The sequence below is a fragment of the Eumetopias jubatus genome, unplaced genomic scaffold (assembly GCF_037043125.1).
Source record: "Eumetopias jubatus isolate StellerSeaLion01/CBP00866 unplaced genomic scaffold, mEumJub1_p1.0 scaffold_15, whole genome shotgun sequence".
In the NCBI taxonomy this organism is placed as follows: Eukaryota; Metazoa; Chordata; class Mammalia; order Carnivora; family Otariidae; genus Eumetopias; species Eumetopias jubatus.
The window spans coordinates 72,528,272-72,551,711 of record NW_028274821.1 but is presented as its reverse complement, the minus strand read 5'-3'; the positions used below and the strand labels follow the sequence as shown (position 1 = coordinate 72,551,711).

At 39.6% G+C, this 23,440-nt stretch overlaps 1 protein-coding gene across 5 annotated transcripts in view; it reads right to left on the bottom strand.

Annotated features, from left to right (window-relative positions):
• MUSK (muscle associated receptor tyrosine kinase) overlaps nucleotides 1-23,440 on the bottom strand; it is a 94,714-nt gene that overhangs the window by 15,203 nt on the left and 56,071 nt on the right. For all 5 annotated transcript variants that reach the window (XM_088018795.1, XM_028108828.2, XM_028108827.2 and 2 more), the window contains 2 exons: nucleotides 16,479-16,638; nucleotides 7,005-7,011 (listed from right to left, as the gene is read on the bottom strand). In XM_088018795.1, coding sequence (XP_087874921.1) covers nucleotides 7,005-7,011; nucleotides 16,479-16,638 — 167 coding nt within the window. The remainder of the gene's footprint in view (nucleotides 1-7,004; nucleotides 7,012-16,478; nucleotides 16,639-23,440) is intronic.

The following is a 23,440-nucleotide window of genomic DNA, read 5'->3' as shown; positions in this document are numbered from 1 at the left end:
TGCATCACAGCAATAGGAGAAGATTGTACTAGCAACTTGGCTGAAATGTTCTGTCTGAATACTGTCTCCCTTCCCAGCTATAATTCGGTCACCTCCAGCTACCCCAGAGGGTTATTATGAGGGTCATATGTGATAATGGATGTGGAAAGCTTTGGGAACTATCAAGGACTGAATAGATTTGGGTAGTTTTACTATTTTACATTATAAATAGAAGTTAACTACTCTTGGTTAAGGCACTTCATATGCTTCTTACAAATGGAGCTGATTTCAATAAGTAAAGTGCATCTAAAAAACATATACATCGTGGGCGCCTGGGTGGCTCAGTCGTTAAGCGTCTGCCTTTGGCTCAGGTCATGATCCCAGGGTCCTCGGATCGAGTCCCACATCGGGCTCCCTGCTCCGCGGGAGGCCTGCTTCTCCCTCTCCCACTCCTCCTGCTTGTGTTGCTGCTCTCACTGTCTCTCTCTGTCAAATAAATAAATAAAATCTTAAAAAAAAATACATCATGACAATTAACAAATGATTGAACATAACAGTTGTGGTGACCCAGCTTTTTGAGCATAGTTTATTTATGTGTTATGATAGTTACGTCCCTGAATTTTATAGAACACATACATCTTTGTGACACCTCCTGTACCCCAATTCTCTCACTCACACACCTTCCCAGCATTTCATTAAAGACTAAAAGCCACTTAGGGAGGAGGAAGCTTGGGATCAGGCTGTCAAAGGAGCTAAGTCGATCTTCAGCTTTACTATTTCTCATCACATGACTTGGGGAAAGTCATCTGGTCAGAGCCCCGAGGGCCTAATCTGTTGAGTGATGTAAGCAATTATTCTGAACTCAGATCGTGTGTTAATGGATAATACATGAGGAAAAGACCTAAATTGTATAGTGCTAGCACAAAAATAAGATTAATAGCTTATCTGCTGTAACAACTGAAGAGAATGAGAGGAAGAATGAAAAATACTGCTGGTATTCTCTGCACATATCCACTGCCCCCTAACAGAGTGCTGGGAATTATAGTAATAACTCCTATGCTCAGCCGACAAATATTTATTGAGCACTTATTATGTATATACACTGTGATGGTCTCAACATATTCTTATGCCTTCCATCAGATCTCTGTTGTTAACAATGACAAAAAAAGTTGTATTCTTGGGGCGCCTGAGTGGCTCAGTCGTTAAGCGTCTGCCTTTGGCTCAGGTCATGATCCCAGGGTCCTGGGATCGAGCCCCGCGTCAAGCACCCTGCTCCGCGGGAAGCCTGCTTCTCCCTCTCCCACTCCCCCTGCTTGTGTTCCCTCTCTCGCTGTGTCTCTCTCTGTCAAATAAATAAATAAAATCTTAAAAAAAAAGTTGTATGCTCATTTAGATTTGTACAGTTGTTGGAATTTCACATTTTGTTGTCTTTATATAAAGGATTTTAAGGTAAGAGAGTTAAATTGGAATTTGTGAGGAATTTTTAAATTGTTAAGAGAACCCGTTTGAATTCGAACAATTGATACCTGAATTAGAAACCATGGCTGACTATAGTGTTCAAATCTATTAAATGGCATACAGCTTATGTACCTTATCAGGTAAAATGATGAACTTTCAAGAAGTACCATACTTTGAAATTATGTTTCATAATATAGAATCGTCCTCTAATTCAGACTAGCCTTTTACTAATTAGCCAACATGAATTTTATTTTATTTTTACTCTCTTTTAATTTTTAAAAAAGATTTTATTTATTTGTCAGAGAGAGCATGAGCACAGGGAGAAGCAGGCTCCCCACTGAGCAGGGAGCCCAGTGTGGGACCCGATCCCAGGACCCTGGGATCATGACCTGAGCCGAAGGTGGATGCTTAACTGACTGAGCCACCCACGTGTCCCTCCAATACGAATTTTATTACATTACCTGTAGTTTGTAGCTTGTTTTAAAAATGAAGGCCTCAAATAAGAAAACACAAAGCTGTCATGAAAACTTGGGCCAGGTAAGGTTGAGCAAAAACCCAGAGAAATAGCTTATGCCCCAGCCTCTTAGGGAAATCTGGTTTGTGATAACACTAAGAAAGTTCAAGAAAGGCTGTACTTTAAGAAACTGAAGAATAATACCTAATAACCATAAGTACTTCAAACTGGTTGACTAAATGGCCTCACATATTAACATAATATCTTGGTATAAAGGGGGGATAGATAAAAGCAGGTGGGATTCTTTTCATTTAACACAAAAACTGCATCATGTAAAAGTTAAATATTTCCCCGAGTGCCTCTGAGCTGAGAATTATTCATCCAGGTTCTGCTGTCATGTGTTAACCATCGACTGACTCTGTATTTTTCCATAAGTATTTTTTAAATTAAAAAACATTGATGATTTTTCCTTTAACACAAGCAAAAAAAAAAAAAAGAAAAACCCAGAAAAGGTACATGAAAGAAAAATTAATAAAAATAGCCTCAAAAATAAGGATTATTGACAATAATCAATCTCTCTCTTTGTATGTCTGCCGCCTTTCTTAATAAATGCCCTAGAAAAATCTTTGGAACAGCCTCTGTTGGCCTGATAGTACTGGGTCCTCATTTATTTGGTAGCTATATAATGTAAAAGAAGAAAGAAAAAAACAGGAAAAAAAGAGTAGGTTTTGAATAGAAATCAGCTCTTGGTTTGTAATTTTGGTTCTTTCTTCCAGCTTGCAGAGAAGTAGCCTGTGGAAACCCTTTGCATGCTGGGAAAAGACAAAATATAAAGTATATGGTTCTTATTAATTTTCTCTGCCTCTGTGATGTTCCTAGGAGCATTAAAGACTTAGCCTTGGAAGTATATCTATGCTAAGATCAGCTCTACAAGGTAAAGGATGTACAGGGCCAAGTCTATATGTATTACATATACACACATATATAACGTATATCTGTGCATACACATGTATGTATATAGAGACTGCCCAGTCACACTTTCAGAGCTTAAACAACTTCCTTTTCCTTTTCCTCTCCTCTTTTGCAGACTCATAAACCTCTAATTGTTCATAGTTTTCAAATTTCAGAGGCAAGATGTGGAGGCATATGGGGCCATGGTCCCTCATCCTCCTAACCCTATCACTTAAAAAATTTAAAAGAAGCTCACAGCAAAAACTGGGGGACAAGATGAATGCAAAGAATTTCCACTGGTGTCTTCTGCTCTCTTGTGCAAGTGAACTGTCCAACTGAAGTTGGGTTCCTCTGCTCACAGTTCTTGGAACTGCCAGTGGAGAAGCACCAGAAGCAGCTGGTCCTGCTGGTCCTTCGAACAGCAGGGCAGAGGTCACAAGGATCTCTTCACAGAATGCTGGTTATTTTGGAACGGTCTGCCGGACAAGCTCCAAAAATGCTAGTTCATATTGCACATGGAGCCAGTCCCTCTCTTGCCTCCTGACAAATGAAACCTGGCTGACCTTCCTTTCTGTAAAGTGCTTCTTTTTAGCAGCAGTGATGGATATATGATCTCAAGTCCCTCCTTAAAAGACAACTCTCCTTCGTCAAATTGAATATTTAAAGGATTCTCCCTGCATTTTTTACTCTTCTCTGTGCTTCAGCAGATATGAACCACATCCAGCTGAGCATTTTTCAATGTGATCTTACAGTTTCTATGAGGGAGACCTCTATTCCCTTTGAACACATAGTACTTTGTCCAAGGGCATATCCAGACGACCAGCTGAGGCTGGTTTGGGTTAAAGCAACCCCACGCGTCCAGGGGAAACTCGCACAGCTTTTGCCACCCTCCTTAGGGGTGGGGCACCTGAGAGCTCTACCTGTCCTCTGGCACAATACTTGCTCCTTCTCCACGGTTTCGCTTTCCCTGGTTTTAGTCGCCCTGGGTCAACCACGGTCCAGAGGCAGAGGCTCCTCCTCCTGATGCACGGTGGGAAGGCCTCCCACTAGGTCGTAACGCCTGCGTCACTCACCTCACTTTGTCTCATCTCGCAAGCATATTCTCATCTTGCATCATCACAAGAGGGGTGAGTCAGTATGGTATTTTGAGAGGCCACATTCACAACTTTTATTACAGTATATTGTTATACTGGTTCTGTTGTTTTATTACTGTTAATCTCTTCCTATGCCTAATTTGTAAATTAAACTTTATCATAGGTACATATATATACAGGAAAAAAATCATGGTGTCTGTAGAGTTCCGTACTATGCATGGTTTCAGGCGTCCACCGGGGGTCTTGGAACATATCACCTGTGGATAAGGGGGGACTACTGTACAGACAGCTTTTTCCTTATATAGCAACTGCCTACAGCCACTGTGCTTTCCCAGCAAGTGTGATGACGGGGTTCTACACTGCCAATCCCCAAAGCAAACTGGAATTGTTTTTATTCTTCCATGCCTACTATCTGTGTACGGTTCGTTCTTTAAGGCTGGGGTCAGCAAATATAATCCACAGGTCAAGTTCCACCCTCTGCCTGTCTTTATACTGCCTGTGAGCTAAGAATGGTGTTTACATTTTTAAGCGATTGAAAAAAATCAGAAGAAGTGAAAATTATATGAAATTCAAGCTTTGGTGTCCATAAGTAACATTTTATTGGAACAGAACCATGTTCAGCCATTTATGAATGGTCTGTGGCTGCTTTTGTGTGCAATAGCAGAGCTGAGCAGCTGCAGCAGAGCCTGTATATGAAAAGCCAAATATATTTAATATCTGGCCCTTTATAGAAAAAGGGTTTCCAACCCCTGCTCTAAGACATAGATTGTCATTTATCTGAAATGCCAAATCCAGTGTCCTCAAGGACACGGTTTCCTCTGAAAAACACCTCTTGTAGTTCTTCTGACTAAAAGCAGTACCTAGTTTTTGTGTAAAATAAAGATGTAAAATGTGATGTAAAGAAGAAAACATTTTTAATTTTAAAAAATTTGAAAATTAATTATATTAGCCAAATACACAAACACTGTATATATTTTATATATTTGTACATATATCAGTTATAATCAGTGTATATGTAAGTATAATATATACAGGGCTATTTATACTATAGTTTATATACATACTATATAGTTATATATACAGTATATTTAGAATTATGTAAATGTACTTTTGTATCCTGCATTTTTATTTAGCATGATTATAAGCATTATTAATAATATAATTAATGAGAATTAATATAATTGAACATTTGCCTGTGCTATTATCTTTTTCAAAAGCATGGTTTTTAATCACACCAATTTCCCTTATTGGTAGATATTGACATTGCTCATAAATTTCACTAATAAATGTGGTGTTGTTTTCAATTTTGTTGTTCATACACTTATTATTTCCTTAACATAGATTATTAAAACTGGACTTAGCCAATCAGTAGATATAATGATCCTAAGGCTCCTAATAAAAACTGCCAAATGCTATTTAGAGAGATTATAGCAGTTTCCTTTCTACCAGCGGTTTGAGAGTGCTCGTGTTATCACAAGTGAAAAACTGTGTAGGATATTTTTTAGTTTACTGACTACTAATGGGTTTTTGATTTTTCATTTGCATTTACTTGCATTTGAATGATCTATTTCTGTCCTTGAGTCCTTGGACTTTGTCCATGCTTCCATTATCATGTTGTGTGTGTGTGTGTGTGTGTGTGTGTGTGTGTGTGTGTGTGTACATGTGCACCTAGTAAAATGTAAATTACTTGGGGGCAGTGAATACATACAAGTTAAAACAACTTTTCCGCTTTCCAATATAGTGCCAGAAATAGAGTGAGTGGTTTAAAAATGCATTGGAAGGAGTGCTGAATGGCATATGAGGAAAAGATGGCATCTCTTTTCTTGGCGGCCTACATTTTAACTTTTACCACGTTTAGGTTGTGTATCTGTTCGGTAGATATTCAGTTTCACTGTAGAGTCCTTGAGGACAGGACTGTCTCTTAGAACTGTGGTGGGGACGCTTGGGTGGCTCAGTCAGTTAAGCGTCTGCCTTCGGCTCAGGTCATGATCCCAGAGTCCTGGGATCGAGTCTCGCATCAGGCTCCCTGCTCAGTGGGGAGTCTGCTTCTCCCTCTCCCCCTCCCCACTGCTTGTGCTCTCAATCTCTCACTCTCTCTCTCTCAAATAAATAAAATCTTAAGAAAAAAAAGAACTGTGGTAAGTAAATGAATGCATCAAAGCTACATGAATTGGCACAATATTAAGAACTAACCAAATTTTCTTATGCAATGAATTATTTTATTCCATGGAATTAGACTCAGTGGTTGGAGTTCTAGGTCCTGCTCAGTTACTGTGCTATCTGGGTTAGTGCAGTAGTTATCAAATGTAACTTCTTGAGTCTGTCTACTTGAGCTCGGATTGAGGTTTTATAGTTTGCAAGCTGTGTGGTCTGGGCAACTCCTAGTGCATTAGATTCCTCATATTAAAAAATAGGGATGATAATAGGTCTTGCCCCATAAAGTCACTGAAATGTTAAAATGAGAAAAATGGTGATCATAAATGTACCACAAACTTAGCTGCTAATATCATTATTACTATTATTACCTAATTAATCATTCTGAATCTGTTTCATTACTTGTAAAATTAGGTGAAAACAGTTATGACACTTCATAGGTTTTTTATGAAAGTCATTTTTACTGAAAATAAAACACTGTACATTGTAAAATGTTATATTACAAGGTAACACTTTCTTATCTACAAGATAAAGTTATAAGGGAACGTTGGGGAGTCAGTTCTGGGTTCACTTTCCAAGCCTATCACTTACCCTTTGTGTAAGTCACTGGAACTCTCCATTTCAAAGAAACTCTCTTAGTTTCTTTTCTGTACAATAGAGATAATAATAGTACCTGTTTCATATGCATGTCCTGAGGATAAATTTAAATAATGCATGTAAAGCTCTTTAGCACAGTGTTTCATACACAGTAAGTATTCAATAGATGTGACCTATCTTCATTATCATCTTGTAAGAGTGTGAAAAGGATTAGAAATTGGAAAGTTTTTGAAAGATTACAGTACTCAGCAAAGAGCAATAAAGGGCGGGTCAAACAAAAAACACAACAAAACACTGATGTCACAGGGCTGTCTTACCTCCATTCTATTAACAGGAGAGGAAGTTCCCACAGGAAGTCACATTAAAGGGGAAAAGAAACAAAAGTTAGTACATTTTAACCTTCAGATTTGCAAGAGATAGCTTTGATAGCTCTACTTCCTAAGTTTCTGGAAAGTTCTCTTTGGTTAGGAGGCCAGACACTGCATTAACAGGCAGATTTGGAGGAGGTAAGTTAAGAGAAAACTGAGAGTCTGCAGGAACTGTGTTCTTCTCAACCTGGGTCCATCACTGGCATCATCAGCCCAGGTAGTGTCAAAGCTCCAAATTCCCCTCCATTAGCTACCAAGGATCTTTGTAGCATGAAAACAAGCCTAAAGATGAGAAACCAACCTATATAAAGCACCTACAGGACCCAAGCTACAAGACCATTCTGCCACTGTGCAGATAGAAAAGATGAAAGGAGACATCAGGAGATTCTTCTAGAGAAAATGGTCTGTAATTTGGAGGGGTAAAGGCAGGTTCTAATAGCAGCTGAGCGGAGAAACCTGTTGAAATACCAGGAGACCAAGGGTATGTATCTCAATTTAAGATGTAAAAAGAGGATTCAATACCATGAAGATGTGCCAGTGCCAGAGAGGACCCAGCCATAGTATTTGGGAGGAGATAATAAGCTTAGATAGGCTTCTATTTCAAGGATGAGTAGGGAAAGAAAAATGAAATTAATTTAAGGGTGCTTGGATGTGTCAAGAATAGTAAGAGAATCAGAGGGCTTCCATGTGTTTCTGACAGAAATTCCTCCAGTCGCATTTTCTTCTGGAGGAAGGGTGGGGAGCCAGGGAAGGGTCCAAGAACGTTGCAATTATAAGCAAGTGCTTTGATCTCAAAACTAGATTTTTTTAAGATTCCAAAAATTGCCAACCATCCTCAATACGTGTAGTATCTTTACAATTATCTGGAAAACCCAGTAAAACTCTGGCTCTCTTCTAAAACACTCAGTAACTTTAATATGGGAAAGCTGCCTGATTGTGAAAAAAGAATGCTTCCCTTTTCGGCTTCACTGCAGAACAGCTGATAGCAATTTAGGGTGGCTACTGGCTGTTACTCATTTATTCTCTTCCCTTTCATTTCAAACAAAAACAAACACCTTTAATCAATTTGAAACCAGATAAAGCCATCATGAAACAGCCGGGGACAGCGTCTGTTTTGTTGGTAAGAGCACTCTGCCTGTCCCAGCTGAAGCACTGGGTGGTAAAGCTGGTCGTGTGCTTCTCTGATGCATCCCCACGTGTTCTCATAACCGGAAAGAGCGTGTCAGGGACGAGGGAGTGTGACTATCAGATATGACAGAGACCGTGAAACAGGGCTGTACATTCAATTAGCTATGTCAATTGTGAAAATAGAATTCAAACTTCTGTTGTTGTTGTTGTTGTTTTGGTAATAGTGTGAACTATCAATGCTTAAAATATGTGGTCCATTGGAGGGGTGGGGAACTCCAATACTACTACGTTAGATCCCTCCCTACACCCATTTTGGTTATGCTGCATATATTCATTTGAGTTTTAAATTTAGTGACCAGAAGCCCCAGATCCTGAGGTCAAAGAAAGAGCATTGTAGATGGTGGGAGTGTTGGTGGAACGAGGACTGGCTTTTGTGGGAGCATAGGCTCATTCCTGTACTCTCCAACTGGATAAGAGTAGGTGGAACTCTGAACCTTAGTCTTCCAGGAAGGACCTGTTAATGCCACTGAGAATGGGAAGTACAAACTTTTCCTCTACTGAATCCCTTTGTCTTTTTTTTTTTTTTGCCAGCTTTACTGAGATAAAATTATAACGTTGTGTAAGTTTAAGGTATACACTTATGTAACGCAAAATGGTTACCGGCTTAGCATTAGCTAACATCTCCATCATGTCTCATAATTACCATTTCTTTTTTGTGCTGAGAACATTTAAGATCTATTCTCTAGCAACTTTCAAGTATATAACACAGTATTATTCACTATAATTACCATATGGACAAAGATTCCCAGAACTTATCTTGTAACTGGACGTTTGTGCCCTTTGACCAACATCTCTCCATTTCCCCCACCACCCAGCATGGGGTAACTACCACTGTCCTCTGTGTTTCTATGAATTAGACTTTTTCAGATTCCACACATAAGTGATATCATACATATCTGTCTTTCTCTGTCTGATTTATTTCACTTACCATAATGGCCTCAAGTTTCATCCATGTCACCAATGGCCAGTTATCATTGTTGAATAATATCACATTGTATGTATATATGTATATGAGACACTGTAAGATATACAGTGAGGTATTTTATATATATTACATCTTCTTTATACATTTGTTTGTTGACAGAAACTTAGGTTGTTTCCATATCTTGTAACTAGTATCTACTGTTTCGATATATTGTGAATAATGCTGCAACCAACATGAAGGTGCAGATACCTCTTCAATATCCTATTTTCATCTCCTTTGGATAAATATCCTGAAGTGGAATTGCTGGATCATATGGCACTTCTATTTTTAATTTCTTAAGGACTCCATACTGTTTTCCACAGTGGCTGAACCAACTCTTGTCTTTTTTTTTTTTTTGATAGTCATCGAAACAGTTATAAGGTAATATCTCATTGTGGTTTTGATTTGCATTTCCCCGATGATTAGTAATGTTGAGCACCTTTTCATGTACCTGTTGGCCATCTGTATGTCTTCTTCAGAAAAATGTCTGTTCAGATCCTCTCTTCATTTTTTTAAAAAAAATTGGACTGTCTTTTTGCTATTGAGTTATATGAGCTCTTTATGTGTTTTGGATATTAACCCCTTCTCAGGTATGCGATTTGAGAATATTTTCTCCCATTTCATAGGAAACCTTTTCATTTTGTGGATGGTTTCCTTTGCTGGGCAGTAGCTTTTTAGTTTGATGTAATCCCATTTTTTTATTTTTGTTTTTCTAGCTTGTGCTTTTGGTGTCATATCCAAAAAAATCATCACCAAGACTGATGTCAAGCTCATTGCTTATGTTTTCTTATAGGAGTTTTATGGTTTCAGGTCTTATGTTTAGGACTTTAATCAATTTTGAGTTGCTTTTTGTGTATGGTGGAAGATAGGAGGAGTCCAGTTCTATTCTTTTGTATGGTTATCCAGTTTTCCCAGGACCATTTATTGAAAAGACTGTTCTTTCCCCATTGTGTATTCTTGGCTCCTTTGCTGTAAATTAATTGACCATATATATGTGAGTTTATTTCTAGGCTCTTCATTCAGTTTCATTGGTCCATAGTTTGTTTTTATGATAATTCTATACTATTTTGATTCCTATAGCTTTGTAATATAGTTTGAAGTTAGGAAGGGTGATACCTCCAGCTTTATTCTTCATCCTCAGGATTGCTTTGGTTGTTCACAATCTTTTATGGTCCCATACGAATTTTAGGATTTTTTTTTCTATTTCTGTGAAAAATGCCATGGGAATATTAATAGGTATTGCACTGAATCTGTAGCTTGCTTTGAGTGATATGGGAATTTTAACAGTATTAGTTCTGATCCATGAAACGGTATCTTTTCATTTATTTGTGTCTTCGATTTTTTTCATAAAATCTTTTAGTTTTCAACATACAGATCTTTTACCTTCTCAGTGAAACTTATTCCTCAGTATCTTATTGTTTTTGATGCTCTTATAAATGGGATGATTTTCTTTATTTCTTTCTCAGATGTTTTGTTGTTAGTGTATAAAAACACAACTGATTTCTGTATGTTGATTTTGTATGCTGCAACTTTACTGGATTTGTTGATTAGTTCTAATGGTTTTTTTGTAGAGTCCCTAGGATCTTCTATATATAAGATCATATCATCTGCAAACAGACAATTTTACTTCTTCATTTTCAGTTTGGATGCCTTTTATTTCTTTTTATTGCCCAGTTGCTCAGGCTAGGACTTCCAGTACTATGTTGAAGAGTAGTGGTGAGAGTGGGCACCCTTGTCTTGTTCCTGATCTTAAAGGAAAAGTTTTCAGCCTTTCACCATTGAGTATGATGTTGGCTGTGGGTTTATTGTGTTGAGGAATGTTCTTTCTGTACCCAGTTTGTTGAACATTTTTGTCATGAAAGGATATTGCATTTTTTCAAGTGCTTTTCAGCATCTATTGAGATGAGCATATGATTTTTATCTTTCATTCTATTAATGTGGTGTATCACATTTTATTTATTTGTGTATGTTGAACCATCCTTGCATCCCAGGGATCAATCCCACTTGATCATGATAAGTGCTCTTTTTAATATGATATTGAATTTGGCTTGCTAATATTTGTTGAGAATTTTTGCATCTGCATTCATCAGGGAAAGTGGTCTGTAGTTTTCTCTTCTTGTAATATCCTTATCTGGCTTTGGTATCAGGGTAATGCTGTCCTCATAAAATGAGTTTGGGAGTGTTCCCCCCCCCATTCAGTTTTTGGAAGAGTATGAGAAGAATTGGTGTTAATTCTTCTTTAAATGTTTGGTAGAATTAGTACTGGTGCCTATTTTGGTGGCATCTGGCTCCTCCAGAATTATGCTCATTACCGGGATCATGGGCTGTCTTGCTGGTCTCTGTCACAGAGCCTAGGGTTCTAATGACAAAGAGAAGGCATCTGGCCAAATACCCAGTATCCTGGTGATTTTAAATTGCAACTTGAGCCTTTCAAGGTTGTGGCTGGAAGGAAATGCAACTTCCTGGTTCATAAGGAGAGGTTCCAAAATTTTCCTGACTCCTTTTGATGACTAACAGCAAATGTAAATGAGTCAGAAAGAAGTATATCACATTTCTCAAACAATGCATAAGGATTTGGGCATACACATGGAAGAGTTTTGGAAAAATGAAGGCTGATCTTTTTTGTTTTCCTTCAAACACTAGAAATATCGTTAGACCTAATCCTAAGCACTAGACCAGATTTTTCCATTTCCAGTTTTCCTGCTGGGATGAGTAAATAAACAGATGGAGTAAAAGCTTCAAAGTGAAATACAGAGAATGTGAGAAAGGAGGCTGTTGACTACAGAACACTAGGGGAGGATGGGGATGGCTGAAAGGAGAGAAAGGAGAGTTTGGGGTAAGGAAGCATTGCCAGAATGTCAAGAGGAGTCACCATGTCTGACTCAAAACTCTGGGCTTCTGAGGCCATCAGAGGCCAAAGAAGAGAGGGGCTGAAAGCAGGAATGGAGATCCAAGCTCTGGGAGGTCTCGGGAGCATGAGACCATGCTTCTTTTAAAATGATTCTGAATTAAGTGGCTCCATGGATCTTATTTTCACCAATGTGGCCTCACTTTCCTGGAATATTGCCTCAGGGAGCACCTCAGGATTGGGAGGCAATTTCCTCACTGATGGCACTGGAAACATTGTGAGGCACCTAGCAGATTTAATGGAAAAGAACAGGTCAAGGAGAGGAAGAGTAAATGGCAGATGTCTCACGGGGTTCAGAGGTCTTATTCCATTGCACTCATGAGACACCCTCATTAGATCTGCTGGGGAAATTTTAGGAAAAGTAGGGGAGCTTCAGGCCTCAAAGTCTGTGAGATCCAACGGGAAAAACTGATCAGGGGATAAACAAAATGATCCTATAGCTTTTTATGAATTAGTTCCTTAAGGGAGTCTCTCTTCATTCATCTTAGTAACATTTTTTTCCATGTGCAGAAGGATTCACATTTATTGGTTCACATACAGCTCCCAACACTTGCTAAATATGTATTGCTGGGCCCATTGGCAGAAGTCAAGTCATTGCTGGTTCCAGCCTACATGACCATTGCCCTTACTGAGGTCACTGCTCTTCATCTGTATTCACCTTGCTGTTGCAGGAAATTTCAAGTCCTCTCTGCTGCTATATACCAGTTCATGCATTGCTTCTACCATCTTTTTCCCCATGCCAATGCTACTGCTATTTTCCCCCAGGCTACCATTGCCTCACTCTGGTCTTTTCTCAGAGTTGATGCCTAAGACCACTTCTCCCTCCATAGAAAGGCATGCCTTTCTATGCTGCTTGCCATAACTTAAGGTTCTTTCTACCACCAGAAGATACCATTACTTTTTTAGTATTACAGCCTCCTCTGTTGGTATAATCCATTTATTAATGGAGTTAGATCAGTGAGGTCAGGGATGAAGGGGTGATGTTGCTGTATACAATATGGTGGCAGTCATGCTCTGTAGTCATTTCAGCATCTTGAAGATCATGTCCATGCAATGAATCTGCCTTGGTGTGATGTAAATATACCCATTATATTAGGTTCTCCTTTATTGCCATAGCACTGCCTTCACACTCATCTTTGTACTTAAGATGGTAGGCCCTGAGGGTTGCTGCACTAGAGGGGGAATCTCTCCTGCTTGGTATGTTGTGGAAAGGAGGAAGGTAGAGGAAATAAGAATTCGGATATACATTTTATAGATTCCTTTCTCTGGGTAGAAGAGAGGTATAAATTAAGGAAAAAGCCAAAGCAGAGGGACATTTCTCTACTTCTTACATTTGGAACTCTAGAAGCAAGGAACCTTATAGGCGTTCCTTACTCTGACATGGGATGGCCACATTAATATAAAAATGGTAGCATGACATGGTTGGGTAGACAGCAGAACTGGGTCAGTAGGTCAATAGGTCTGAATCTCTCTTGGATTTTGTATAACAAATGGATTTTGTATAACAAATGGATTATGCATAACATGAAAGTGATCCAGAAGTTACTTCAGGCCCCATGAGGGATAAGGAAGGAGCTGACTTGGAATTCAGCAGGCCTGCCTTCATAGGGAGAGACAGGGTGACTGAGTTGCAGAGGTTGCAAAGTAGACTCTAGAGAGGGGCTTGATGAAGGATGTGACCCAGATGGAGAGGACTGTGTTGTTATAGGAACGAGCCTCAAAGGTGCCGAGCCAGCCAGGGGCATCCTCTGGGTCCTAACAAAGCCAAGAGATGAGATCACAAGTTCTCCAGCTGTAGACTTCACCAGAGAACGGGGTAGGGGTTTGTTCCAGAGGTCACCACTGCATGTATCCAAGTCCCTTTTCCCCTGCCATCTAGGGGAGAGGGGCGGAAGGGGAGGAAAAGCCCTGGCAGGGAATTAATATGTGAATGACTGAATAATTACCTAAAATGAAATGCTCTTAAGATTCGCAAAATTAATTTTTCTCTTCCACCCTGAGGAGATGTAGGTTAAACTAGATTAAATCAGTTTATTTTCTTGGATTTGAGTATTCATATGTAAATCTTTCTTTCTCTACACACACACACACACACACACACACACACACACACACACACACGCACACACGCACACACGCATGTTATCTAAATAGATGGAGGGAAGGATGGATAGATGCTGTAAATAGGTATTTATTTAACATTGGTTGCTGATCAAATATCAAATAAAACAAAGATAGTGAGACTAGAATAATTCCAGGTTATTAAAAGGCATTAAAAATTTAATTTTTTTATCTTTTCGACCTCCTCATGTTCTTGATTTTTTATTTTGTTTTATCTGTTATTATTTGTTCTAGACACCTTCCTCAGACTCATATCTACTACACTGCTACATTCTAGCACAATCAAATCCTATTCCTTTTTTTTTTAAGACAGAGAGGTAGGGGAAGGGCAGGGGGAGGAGGGAGAGAGAGAATCTTAAGCAGGCTCCACACGCAGTGTGGAGCCTGACATGGGGCTCGATCCCCCAACCCTGAGATCATGACCTGAGCCAAAATCAAGAGTTGGACCCTTAACCCACAGAGCCACCCAGGCACCTCTCAAGTCCTATCGTTTCTATCCTGATCGGTCACCTGAATCTCTCCCCTTCTCTCTGGACCAATTGCTGCACTTGTCGTTCAGAACTTCATTACTTTTCTAGACTCCTGGGATAGCCTCCTGACTGCATGCCATGCCTCCCAGTCTTTTACACCCAACATCTGCTAATTTAATAATATAGCTGATATCCAATATATCTGACCATATCACTTCTCTACTCTAAAGTAATTAGATGACTTCCCACTGATTGAAGAATACATTCAGCCTACTCAGGCTGTTCATAACCCGGCCAGAGCCCACATTTCAAACCTTTCTTCCTGTTCTCTATCTCACTCCCAGTCGCCATCATGCTCTAAGCTTGCCAACAGCTTGCTGTTTTCTTTGTCTGTGCTTCTGCAGGAGAACATAGTCTGTGCCATAATGTATATGGCTGGCTGACTTCCTTTCTAGATTGACAGTCCCTGGAAGGCAGGGACTCCATTGTTATTGATCTCATTTGTTACTTAAGTTTGCATCCTTTATTCTACCTAATGATGGCCTGAATCTAGTATTTAATAAATGCATGTAAGAGTCTTTTATCAACAACAAGGTACTATGTAAGCAATAATTGTTTTATGATTATTTGTTAAATTGAGTTGAATTCACTTTTAGAATTCTCACCATTCTGTAGGAGAAATGATTTCCCATCAGTGGAAATTCTAGAATAATTGATATGATATCTCAACATAGGTAGATATAAGTACATAGATCCCTGGAGAAGCAGGCAGAAGGAATCCTTGGTTTTAGAATCTTCTCTTTCCTTCAAAGGCATACTTTAGAAGGCCAGCCTTGTCCAGTTCTCCCTATGTATTTCTCTGTGGTCTCTATTCATCTCATATTAAAATCACAAACATTACTAGGAATTTCCCCATCATGGAAGATCAAAGAAGTGGCCTGGTAATAAGACATAGCAGGATCTGGGGAGCTGGCCCTGGGCACAGGTTCTACCAGTGCTTGCCTCACATGTGAGGCCAAGCATCTCTGCTGACCCTTGGGCAGTAGACACATTATGAGTATAGCATGCCTGGCATTTCCTGATACAGGGATTATTTCCATCTCTAGGAATTCCACAAATGTTCTCAGAAGGCTTTGGGGCATTTACATTTTAAAAATAAACCTTTATAACTCAACACAAATATCCTAGAAATCCGTATGTCAGCTCTTTTCCTTGAAAACACCTGTAAGTCCTGCTATCACTTTCCTGAAACAGGAAAGGGAAAGACCACAAAGTAGATCGAATACTCATAAGTAAAAATGCCCTCAAGAAAGAGCCATGCAGAAATTGGCACAACCATGTTAAGTGTCTGCCAAGTTACTCTTTGAGAGCCCTGGAAAGTGTGATTAGCCCCATGAAAGAAAAAAAGGAGGAGGAAAGAGAAAGGAAGGAAGGGGAAAAAAAGAAATGGAAAAACAGAAAAAAAGGAAGAAAGGAAGGAGGAAGGTTAAAAAAGAGGAAGAAAGGGAGGGAGAGAAAAGAAATAGAAATGAACTTCTGGAAGCTGTTACCCATCATGGGGACAGGTATTGGAGGATTTCGTTTTTGAGGCAATAAATCACCCAAGATCAATTATCTAGATCAACCTCTGGTGTGTCCTCAAGGAGGAAGAAATCACCCAAAGGGGACTGGAGTAAGAAATAAAAGAAAAAAGATTTTCCCCCAAATGAGATGGGGCCTAGTGCCAACTCTTCCCTCTCCTGGAGCAATGCGGTTGTGAAAATCCATCCTACCTGCTATGCTGATGGTGGCTGCAGCCTTTGCAGTGCTCAGTTTCTCTCCATGCTTATTAGTAGCTATGCATGTGAAGAGTCCTGGCTTAGTGATAAACAGCTGCAGTCTTGAGTCAATCACTCGGTCTTTCACACTTTCTTGAATGGACCCAGAAGAAACCTGGTGGAGTCGAGGGAAAAAAACGGATAGAATTAGGTCAAGGATTTCCTAATAGGCTGCATCAGTTGACTTGAAAGAAAAAGCATCAAAATTATGAACAAAGGGCCCATGGTAGATTGCAAAAATAGCCAAAACCTTTCCCTTCCTTATGCCCATGACATTGCAATGTAGCTTTGTAGCTCTTCCCCCAAGAGGTGGCATCTCTCTCTGTGCTTTGAACCTAAACTGGCCTTGTACTTGTTTTAGAAGATCAGAAACAGACTCGTGAAAGTCTTACACATTGTGGCTTACTTTCTTGTTGCTCTTGGAACCTGTGACCTCCTGTGACCAACCCAGAAGAGCTAGCCTGCTAGAGAAGGAGGCATGCCTGGCCCAGTTAGCCCCACTGCCCCAGCTGGGATCCAAGAACAGCCGCCAGATATACAAGTGAGGCCATTCTAGATCAGTCAGTGTGCCAATCACAGGAACTAGATCAGCCAAGATCATGAAATCATGGCCCAAATCAGCAAAACCACCCAGACAACCCACAGACTTGTGAGCGTTACGAAATGGTTAACTCCTGTTCAGTTCCCCACACATGCACACCAGATGGATGGACGGTTATGAAGAAAAACGGTTGTAAAGCCAATTCTGTTTCCGAGGCATGACATAGATCATGCTGTACCGTTTAAATCAGAAAATCAAATGTCCTTGAAGAGCCAGGATATCAGTGCAATATTAGCACCCAACTGGCGGGTTAATTTATGTGTTAGTCATCATCCTTTCAGCTCTGTGGGAAAGACAGCTGCCCAGCACTTTCTATGAGGTTGCAGAGTTAGAATTCATACTCTAGTTACAATAATTATTCTTTAATCATCACTGTATGAGGGGAAAATGCCAGTTTGAGGGAAATTTGAATGGAATGACAACCAAGGAATCAGGCCATGATTCACCTTGATCTTATCTCGGAGGAGTGGCCTTGAAAGATCTCTCTCTGTCCCATGGTAGGGAACGAGGCTGGGAATAAGAAATTTGGAGCCGGTTATTTTGTTTTTTTTTTGCCTGTTTTCACAGTTAGACTAACAAGGGGAGGGGAAGCCCTGGGGTGAAACCGGCTTGCTTCTTTCTGCTGCCAGGTGGCTGGCTGGTCTTGGATCCAAGCACTCTCTGTAGCGATTAAGCAGGGAAGTTTGTCTTGTCTTTTTATTCCTTCCCTGTACTACTAGTTTCAATCCCTATGATAAAAACTTCATGTGAGCATCAATTTAAGTCACATAAAGTATTATGGTGGTTTCCCCAGATAAACAGCCTGGACTTTGTGAGAAATTGACAAGGCAGAGAGAAAAATTTCTTCAAGGGACATAACCTCAGTTGGGAATTCAGATAGGATTTGTCATTATTGTATTTATCAGAAGCACATCCTCTTATGGATTTGAATCTCCAAGTGAGATAGTAAAGATGGAACAATTTGAAATACAATTTGGTCTCTCCCGAATTTTAGTAACAAAGCAACCATGGAGAAAAAAGCGAAAGGCCTCAAACTTCTGTGCTCAATCAACACGCTTTATGCTATTGGGATATTTCATTTATAAATATAATCCCTTTCCAGTTTATAGAAGTGAAATCTATAGAACAATTACCTTCCCCCTTTGCAAGGTTAATCCCACCTTCAGGAAGTAGGTCAGCGTAATGCCTAGGACACAATTGGGGAATGAGTCATCCCCCAAGGTTGACTAAACTAGCACTATTTTCATGTTCACACCTAAGAAAGCCATTCTTACGCTCCTCTTCAAGGTCACCGAGAACATTCTTGGTAGGGAAGAGGAGTTTTAAACTGGCTGACCTCTCTTCTCCTGGACTTCATCAAGGTATTGAAATAGTTCAGTGAAGACACCAACAAGTTACAAGGCTCATTGCTTGATTATGATGTGGCTCCTAGATGCTTTTCCTCCTGTTTCCAGAGGCCTTGCTTGATTCAGTTTGTGACTCATGCACAGCAGGCCTTGTTAGTCATAGTTTGAATTTGTTTTTCTTTCTTCATGGATCATCCTGACCAACAGTTTAGTATTTTTTGATGACCTAAAAATAAAAACAATCCTTTGCCCTTCATTTTGATTTTTTTGCCCCTCAGGTGCAGATTATTACTGAGTTTTGACCAAGGATTGCCTAGGCAAACCCGGGTACTTAATTGAGGTGACTATATCTGGTATTTACGGTAAGTATGTTATTTTCTGCAAGTCACTCAGCCATACTGACCTGAAGGAGCTGGATAAACAGCTCTCTGCTCTGGATGTAGGTTCTTTTTCTGAGAGAGTGACCTCAAAAAGAGGCAGTCAGATAGGAAACTCTATCACAAATAGGCGTCCTTATTTACACTTGAGATAACGTGTGTAAAAGCTTTTTGAAAGTGGCAAACTAGTATTGACCTGTAGAATATTTTTATATATCAGTAGTACATTAATAATGCTGGTTTGAGAGAATCTGCTCACAGTTATGGATAATCTTGTAACTTCATCATGACTTGACGTTGGCATAGGAAGACCTCTGATGGCTTTATGTTACACATAGTTCCAGCTTGCTGAGAATACCTGGAGCTGTAGGGTATGGCCCAGAAGCATCCATGTTTAGGGAGATATAATAATGTCTGTCAATTTGTCATAGAAAAAGGGATAACAGACTGAGGAATTTTTCCATACTGTTTCTGATCAACATCACCATACATCTTCACTTCTTTCAGTCTGACTGCTGCAATATTCCACATAATATTTTCCAGCTGATATATGTAATTATTTTAATTTACACAGTAAGATGACTCCAAAGCTCATGTACTCTGAAGCAAAAATACTACCTTTTAAAAATATGGGTAAAATAAAGGTGAGCCTCCCTTTGAGAAAATTCAAAAGCACTGTCTTTAACATAGATAATTTGGTTATTTATTTTTATAAAATTCTTTTAACAAATTAAAATGATTCAACTTTTAAAATATTTTAGAAACTATAATTATTGGAAAAACAAGAGAGACATGTAATTTTTCTACATTTTTTATTTGAATACCAAAATAATGGAGATATTATCAGTATAACTTGAAATAAATCTGGTTATCAAAATACAAGTTTATTTTAGAAAAGTAAGCTCTGTTCTATCCATGTGAAACTAGTATTTCCAATGTTGTAAAACAAAAGGAATATCACTACTCACTCTGAAGTTCATCTAAGACTACAAATTTTCATGAAAAATGAATGACATTTCTGTAGGAAGAAAACAAAATAATTCTTGATTGCTTTGGGGCACGTGGCTAGCCTTTCTCTTGTTCTAACTGCTTGGGGTTTTAGGTTGTTGATATGTTCACAGAGGCAGGGAGAAAAGGAGCCTTCACATCCTTTAGAGTACCCATTGTTCTTAGTAGTTCGTTAGTGGAGAGCCACAGTTCAAACTCTGTTTTATTCTGTGCCAGTTAGCTCCCAGCTCTGCATTCATGTTTGTTCAGTCCACCCAAAATAACACCAGGACTGTGGGCTCTTCCCTGTTCTCAGGAGACTTTTCTGGTTTGCTGCTTATACAGTAAATGTCCATGATTGCCTCCATTTCCTGTGATTTGTGTCAGCACGAGCAACATCATCTCGGTTTATAGTTGGACATGGGTAGTATCCCCACGACTGAAAGTTGGCTCTAAGAACAACCCTCTCCCTGACCATGAGAACCGCAGATGTACTTTTGCTGTCTTCCTGGAAGAAAGCCGCTCTTAGTTCATTTTATTCCTGTCTTAAAATCTGAGGCAATGGGTCTATTTTGCTTCCTGCTTTTTGTGAATCACATCTTGAATGATTAAGTTGGGGTCTCAATAAGACTGAAACTAATTCGAACCATCTGACTTTTTTATTATGCCCGAACTCCAACACAGACTAATCCTGTATCTTCTAGTTCTAGACTCATATGAGCCTTTGAAAACACTGATTTTTTTTTTTTTTTAAAGCGTGTGTCTTTCCATTTTCTTTATTCCTGTTTTCACAGGGGAAGTCAAATCAGTAGAGTCCTATCAGTCCACCAGCTTTCTTAGGACATATCTTTACACCACCTTGAGGGGCCAAAGACGACAACAGCAGCTTCCACAGAAGAGCCACAAAACAGACTGCCAAATAAGATTTGAATTTTAAAAGATATTTAAAGTTTAATTAGTTTAAAGAACAGGAACTACAGGTTTCTTGACTAACTTAACAACATGGGAGACCTGTACCCCTGATGTCATATTAGGGATGGTTTTCTCTAGCCACCTGACACCTCTGTTATTACAAATGTGGGAAAATCAGTGTCTCAGAGGCAAGTGGACTTCCCTACAATGAACATTCGCTGAAGAGGGCCATTTCCAACTTAGGTCTGCTAACCCTTCACCTGTTCTTATTTATCGTCCCTCAAGCAGCAAGCTCATAAAGTGACATTATTTTGTTTACTGACTCTATTTTGAAGAGATGCATGGTAGGCACTTAGACAAGATAAATTAGTTTTAAACACAAATTATGAGAGAATAGTTTTGTTCAAGTATCAGAAAAGAAAAAAACCCTTTTGCACAAACAAAAGTGAAAACAAAAATAATAAATGAATTTAAGCCCTAAAGAGGCTGCTATTGCAGGATGACACTCTTCATTAGTTGAGGTAGCCTTAGAATTTGGCATCTTTTTCCCGGTATACAATATCCACCAGATTCTCACACAGGGACATGCTTTGTTTCCCACACACTTCCCTCCCCATGTCTAGTGTGCTATTGCTCCTCCTTGTCCTCTCTTCCTTTTTTCCTCCTCATTTAGAACAGTCCTTTTACTTTAAAATGCTGCTGTTAATATATTGTAATATGACAACATATGGACACTGCAACCAAGATCCTAAAAAGTTGAAGAGAGACTATCCTGAAGGATATGAAAAATGCAAGTAGCCCAGAACCCCTTAGATGACTCATCAAGGTTTGAGCTGTTTAGCTGTAGTGAGAACCATCGTCACCCCACCCAAGGGACTGGTTAAAAAGCATCCCATCTCCTTAGTGTATGAAAGAGGGTCTTTAATAGGACCACCTGGAGGGTTGGCATACGTCCCCTGCTATGTAGTAAAGGGTTAACTGTAAAGTGGACTTGAGGTGCTCACACTCTGCACATGTGAAAGAAAGGACTGGCCTTTGACTTGCTTCTAAGAGATAACTTTTCATCCCTTGGAAAATCCTGCCTCATAAGAGTGTCTTTGTATATCTGAGACCATGAGCCATGCCAGATAGTTTATGTTACAGTGCAAATTATGGTGAATAGCTCTTTTTGTTCAGCAGGGACTCTATACTATATCAGGTTGACTTTGGAAAGGTCAGAGACTAGCTAAGGTCATTCGTGTGAACCCTCCATGCTTTTGTAATTGACCCTCAGGAAAAACCCTGGACACCATGGCTGAGTAGGCTTCCTTGGTACAAGGCGTTGCACATGTTGCCATCATTGCTGGGAGAATTAAGTGCTCTCCATGGGACTCCATAGGGAGAGAACAACTGATTACCCACTACTGAGTTTAGTCTGTATCCTTTCACTGTAATAAACTATAGCCATAAGGATAATGGCTTTCCTGAGTTCTGTGAGTTCTTCTAGTGAATCATCAAACTTGAGGGTGACACACCTGCAATTTGTTGACATAGCAGAGATGTATCTGATACCCACCTGTAAAATCTGAAGGGACAGCAGGCTGCCTAGTAGCTCCAATGGAAGAAGCAAAGAAGGGGTAGCTCTGTTCAGTGGTCTGGATCTAAGAGTTTGTGGATATACAGGTTCTATAGAAGATCTGGTTTGGAGTTATTTTCAGTCTTCCCCAAAGATCTCTTTGGGGGCATTGATGGGACCCCACAGAAAGACTTCCCATCAACTAACAAATTGGGGGCTAAGAGGGAGATGGCTGCTCTGAGGAAAAATGAGTCATTGGGGTTCATCTTGAATATCCCTTGATTTCTCAAGAATCATGAATGTGTCCATGATGGAAAGAGTTGTTTTAAATACTTGTCAGGCACCATGATGGAAAGTCAACCTGAAAGAGTGTCAGTTAAATTAGAACTTTCCCACTTCAATTACTGCTCCTCCCTTCTTCCAACCCCAAACCTGTAGGAGTCTTAAACAGCATTTAAGAAGTCGGGGAAGAGTGAATGAGTGTGAGAGAAGAAGCTAACCGCAGGACTGTTGTGGAAGGCAGGTGGCATGCATGCAGTTGTCTTAAGAAAGGTAGGCTGGCTCCATCTAGAGTGTTCAAGTGTGGTGAGTTTGAGCCCCACATTGGGTGGAGAGATTACTTAAAAATAAAATCTTTAAAAAGAAAAGAAAAGAAAGGTCCCATCTGTGAATTGCAGTTGGAAACTTTGGTTATTACTCAGGGCTAGGCACTCAGAATTACTAAATTGGGATGGTGTTTGTGAGGTAAAATCACCTAAAAGAACTGGAAAAGTCACAGAGCCTGCTTGGGGTAGCCCTCAATGGTGAGAAAAGAACCCACCCTGCTGAAGAGACTTAAAAGAAACAGAAGATATTAAATGAGGTTGTATTACATTGCAAGTCATGCTTAGCACCCGAGTTACAAAGATAATCTCAGCCCACATGTTTAACTGTCCTTTATTCTACCAAAATCCCAAAAGATAAATCAAACCTAAAATTAGGAAAAATAAATTTCTAGAAAGGTGGAAGGGTATCATAATCAAAGGGCCAGAAATTTTCAGCAATTTCTGGAAGTTCCCTGAGAGGAGAATGGATAGAGTCATGGAAAATTCTAGAGTTCAGATAACAGGGCTGTAAGTAGGAGCAGACTTTGAGTCAAT